Raw genomic sequence first — 5,000 nt, 5'->3', positions numbered from 1 at the left:
TCATGCCACTTATATGAAGTTTCTTATCTGACTAGGTCGTGAAGCTGGAGTGACATAGGGTGCAAAGGGTGGTTTTACCTGGGTACCAGGACAACGTCGTCCTTAACCCGTGGACGAGCGCTCTGAAGCCGGTGGTGCCAGGGAGGGTGGAGGTTGTACTGATGCCTCCTCCCACCATTGTCCACCAACCTAAGCTGGGGCACATCGCCAGGTCGCTCATGACGCGGAGGTTCTACGTGCAGCTCAACACGGACGACCTCCACATGCTCGTCATGCCGCCATGGTTCCAGGATGCGCTTCGGGAGTGGATCAAGATCGCACTGCCTCACAATGTGCCCTTGTGATCTGCCTGCCGGTTCTGCAACGGGTGGGTGCAGGTTACCTACCATGGTGGGCAGGTGGTCTTCGGCCGGAACTGGGCGCAGGTGGTCTTCGGCCGGAACTGGGCGCAGGTGGTCTACAAGTACGATCTCCATTACAACAACGTCGCAGAGTTCAAGCTCTAGGCCTTCGCCTTGAAGATGATCATCTACAAGGCCGACTGCTCCACTACCAGGCTCTACACCTTCCCCGATCACGGCTAGGAGGCGGCCCTCCTTTTATCTGTAGTTGTAGTGGTACTTCTGAACTTATACGTACAAGACATTGACTGGTGTTTGATCAAGGGGTTCTACGGGTTTATATCGCCCTAGAATTTCCTTGCTTTTGATCAAGGGGATCTACAGGCTAATAGCGTCCTGGAACTTCCTTGCTTTTGCTCAGGCCATGTTTGTAAACCATGACAATGGTGATTAGGTGGTGCGTTATCTAAGTATGTCTGTTATCTTGAGTGCTTGCTACTGTCTTGGTAATAGGTAGTTAGGGGTAATAGCACGTTATGAAGAGGGAGGTAACAACATCGATGCTGAGCACATAACCAAGCAAACGGTTATTCCCTCGTCAGCCAACATAGCGCACATTGTTGCCAACCAATCAGTGGGCCGAAACTGCACGATGTAATTTTGATGGCATCCAAACATAGTGCACAAACAGGCCCAGCCTCCGTTTCACCTCATACGGCAACCAACGGGCCAAAAGCAGAAACGGGGAAATTTCGGTGCGAGCAACCTATCAGGCCCATAATTTACGCCGCAGCTCCATGTAACGCAACGTTAGACCTTCCTGCCGTGTACGAGAAGTGTGCGGTGAACTAAATGTGGCGTGAGAAAAAGTCTGCATTTGCACAATCCCCGACATAGTTATCTCTCACGGATTTTATTTTTGTCGTGTTAGTGCAAGCGTGGCGATTAGACATGTCCCTCGGCGTTGAAAATTTCTAGGACCCGCCTACCGTGTTGTAATGTTCCGAAAGATACCATGGATGTCTTGTATAATCCTAGAGCCTTGTACAAATGATCACCAACAATAGCCTTGCTGAGTTGGAAAAGGTAATGCTAAGAAAGTCTATCCTGGAAAAACTCTAAAAAGGCCCCAAGTGGCATGAAAAAAAAGTAAGAGTAGTTTTGTCTTATTTAGCCCAAGCACATGGTCCATGAAGATGAACATTAAAGGGCTTCGTGGACTTCATTCCTCTTTATGGGCTGCTTTGTTCTTTTTTCCACTGGCCTCCATTTTTTGGGCTTCTTCTTGTGCTTTATATTTTTATTTTGTTGCCTTTGTATCCCAGGGTGGGTCGAAACGGGGGAGGTATAGTAGAGGTCTGATTTCCACTCTTACAATATTCAGCAAAGATCATGTCGATATAAAGAACACTAGAAACAATGAACTAAATATAATTCATCCAGCTAAGCAAAATTTTAATCCCTTTGATATCCTTTATCAAATGTTTTTAAAATTCCAAAATTTTAGATGTATGAATGTGATGCACACATAGAAGAGATCACATTGTGCATAATGAATTTGTCTTTTCTCCTGTTTCTTGGATTTCTCATTTTTGTTTCTCCACAAAAGAAAAGGTTGAATTAGAATTTTATGCAATGTTAGGTATATTAATAAAATAACTCATCTTTTCGGGGAAACTTTATCATGCTTATTTGGTGTTTTATGATACAGATAGTTTTAGTTTTTCACTCAATACATTTTCACTCGACGCAATTGTCGGCCATCTAAACCTTACTTATTTTAATTCTAGATAATAATATTTTCATTTCGATGGGAAATACAATATGATGATTGCTAGTAGTGTTCCTTCATCCTTGAATCTTTACATAGTAAATCTCGAGGTGGTCCCATGTAGTAATGAATCATGGAGGTGTAGGCAATAGACTGCTGCAAGTTGGGTTGCATGGGTACTCGCAGTCAATATATTTCACTCCTTGCCTTCTTCCAAAGTACCAATCTCCAACCGCCTTTGCAATGGTCTGTTCCACAAAATGGTAATCGAAATATATTAATCCAAGCAACAACCTGGTGCGTCAAACATAACGCATATAATTGGACGGTGTATTTCTTTAACTCCATGCCTTATTTCCAAGCTTCGGGGAGATTGGTGAATTCCAAGAGATGCCATAAAGCGCTTGGCAGTGAGTGAAGCATGAATTGATAAACATGCCCCAATCCTCCTTCTCTTGGACGACCTTCAAGTCATTGACCATTTCATTCCTGAATCCTATCGACGAACAAAATAAACTATTTAGTGTTAAATAAGGACAGAGGCAAAAGTACTAATTGAAAGAGAAGAGGAAACCGATTGATGAGATATGATAACCATGAAGGATTTGAATTTGTGTGGAATTGCAATTTTTGATGTTATCCTTGCAACTCAACCATGACTTATCAGGATCAGATGAGCCCGGTACAAGAATGTTTCGTATCTATGGTAAAGAACCATAAGGTAGAATGGTGAGAAGCTTAATTGAACAGAACCGGATATAAGAACAAGAAGAAAATACTGAAACTTACCTGAGATGGATCATACGCAGAGTTGAGAATAAACACGGATGTGTGGATGCTCTTAATAAGCTCAGCTGGGTAGAAACACTAGGAGCAACATTATATCAGATAAAGAACTAATTGATACATTCTGAAGGCTGGCGGAAGTGTTGGACATGAATCGAATCATACAGGAGAATCTACCTCGGTTGGATCCTTGTTGGCAAGGCAGTCCTTATATAACACTTCTCTAACATTCTGAAACAAATGTGGGAGCAAAAAGGGGAAGAGAACTCAGTGGCAATATTAATGTTGGACAGGAAAATGTTGCAATGTTTTCCCGATTCTTTGCACAATACCAACGGCATAAAAATGTTGCAATATTCGGTGGCTAACCTGGAGTTGAACAACTCCGTCAAAGTTAGCCCGAAAGGACCTTTCTCCGGATATATCCTTTCTGCCATGAAAAAAATGCTAAATTAGCAGGTGGAATGTTAGTGAATTACATTTATTTACAATTGTCTTACGCATTAAGAAAAAACCCAGCATCAGCAAGGCATTTAACCGAAGCCTCCTTAGGAAATCTTGCACTAAAATCATCGCAATGCAGCAACGTGGCTAGACCACCAGCAGAACAACCCGTAAGGAGGGCCTGAAATGTGTGGAATAAGTGAGGTTGATTCATTTCCACATGGTATTGTTCTCAATTAAATAACCAATGGTTACTTTGTTTCACCGAGTACCAAAATAATACTCGGTAAAAGCTTTGCCAAGTGGCAGACAAAAGACACTAGGCGAACACCCGCTTGTCAATCAGGTGTTTGACAAGAGCCCTTTACCTAATTCTCGGGACACACGGCAAATATGCAAAATCCAGTAGTGATGTATCTTTTAAGAAATTATGTGAAATCATAACCTGTGTAGCCTTGGCAAGTCCTTTTTCCATGAGTTCATCAATGACTGCTTCATAGATGCGCAATCCTCTGAAGTGAAGTATGCTTCCATCCTACATCATTACCAGCAGAACATCACTCCACGCTACGAAAACAGCGACGTCGGAGCAGGATTCGCAAAAATCACCTGCGCCCGACCTTCCGCATCCCCCGAAAAGGATGCCCCATCGCAGTACCGCACGTATACTTTGTTCCAGTTGTAGAAATCTAAAAAAAGTGCCAATCAAAAATAGTGGAAAGACGAACATAAAAAAAAAAGGTCTCAAGGCCCGACTCTACTCAAATAGAGAGAAAGTGGAGAGAATCTATTTAAAGTGACTGGACAAATAGACACTGATGGGAGGAGGGGTGTGTGACAGAGAAGCATGGGCAGCTACCGGGATTCAGATGTTGATCACTGTCTAGGATCCCACTGCCGGCGAACTGGACCGGTTCCATGAAGTCTGATGAACCCAAAACGGTCATTCTGCGGTCAGAACAACGCTGGATTGTGCTGCACCAAGCTCCTCCCTGGATATTTTGAATTTAAAAAGTATATAGGTTAGTCAAGTAATGGCCCTAGCAGCGCTGAGTCTACTTGCTAAACATCCCAATAATGTAGGCATATATTGTTAAATGAAAAAAAATAGGTCAATCAATGAACGGCCATGGCAGGCTTGAGTTTATTTGCTGAACATCCCAATCATGTAGGAAGGCATTATTTTAGCAAACAAAGTAAGTGTAGGGAACCATCCATGAACATAGACTTAAGTTATGAACATTGTAGAATCATAAGAACATGGGAACCTGATCTCATCTTCAATCTGCTATTCTTGTTTTTTTTTCTGTTTTGCTGCTTTCTTAGACATGAAAAAATACATATACTACTAATAGATAAGAAAATTTGTGAGTGATGGACGGATGGTACCTCTAGGTGAATGAGCCAGCTTGTGGATCCTGATCCGGAACCTCTCTGCAGGTGGTAGCCCGGCGGCGTTCCATCCAAACACACTGAAATGAAATCGCATTGCAAATTATCTCAAGGCTCTGGGATGGAATGTGCCAGGTGACTCATCGGTTTCCTAGCCTGACCCAAAAAAAAGGCCATTGGGCCAGTTGGGTCGGTCTCATATGGAAATCGGTTTAGTTGGGCCGGCACCTAGACCGCGTACCTGCTCCCTTCTCCGTGGCGCAGGC

The 5,000-nt window shown here is 43.2% G+C and overlaps 1 protein-coding gene across 1 annotated transcript; it reads right to left on the bottom strand.

Annotated features, from left to right (window-relative positions):
• Positions 1-2,184: 2,184 nt before the first annotated feature.
• Positions 2,185-4,292, bottom strand: LOC124667336 (pectin acetylesterase 5-like). Its single transcript, XM_047204634.1, has 10 exons — positions 4,202-4,292; positions 3,952-4,031; positions 3,788-3,877; positions 3,399-3,523; positions 3,268-3,328; positions 3,076-3,129; positions 2,902-2,979; positions 2,708-2,813; positions 2,463-2,608; positions 2,185-2,360 (listed from the first exon to the last, which is right to left on the bottom strand). The coding sequence occupies exons 1-10, from the start codon at positions 4,287-4,289 to the stop codon at positions 2,244-2,246; spliced, it is 945 nt and encodes a 314-aa protein (XP_047060590.1). The 5' UTR covers positions 4,290-4,292; the 3' UTR covers positions 2,185-2,243.
• Between the last annotated feature and the right edge of the window lie 708 nt (positions 4,293-5,000).

This window comes from Lolium rigidum, chromosome 6 (genome assembly GCF_022539505.1).
Source record: "Lolium rigidum isolate FL_2022 chromosome 6, APGP_CSIRO_Lrig_0.1, whole genome shotgun sequence".
Classification (NCBI taxonomy): domain Eukaryota; kingdom Viridiplantae; phylum Streptophyta; class Magnoliopsida; order Poales; family Poaceae; genus Lolium; species Lolium rigidum.
Note: the sequence above shows the minus strand (reverse complement) of the source record. Positions and strands in the feature narration are given on the sequence as shown.

Excerpts from the sequence above, each read along its gene's own strand:
- LOC124667336 (XM_047204634.1), bottom strand. The coding sequence starts at position 4,289 with ATGACCGTTTTGGGTTCATCAGACTTCATGGAACCGGTCCAGTTCGCC. Across the intron at positions 3,524-3,787 it reads GACTTGCCAAGGCTACACAG|GCCCTCCTTACGGGTTGTTC; the intron begins GTTATGATTTCA and ends CACACATTTCAG. Across the intron at positions 2,814-2,901 it reads CTGCGTATGATCCATCTCAG|ATACGAAACATTCTTGTACC; the intron begins GTAAGTTTCAGT and ends TCTTTACCATAG.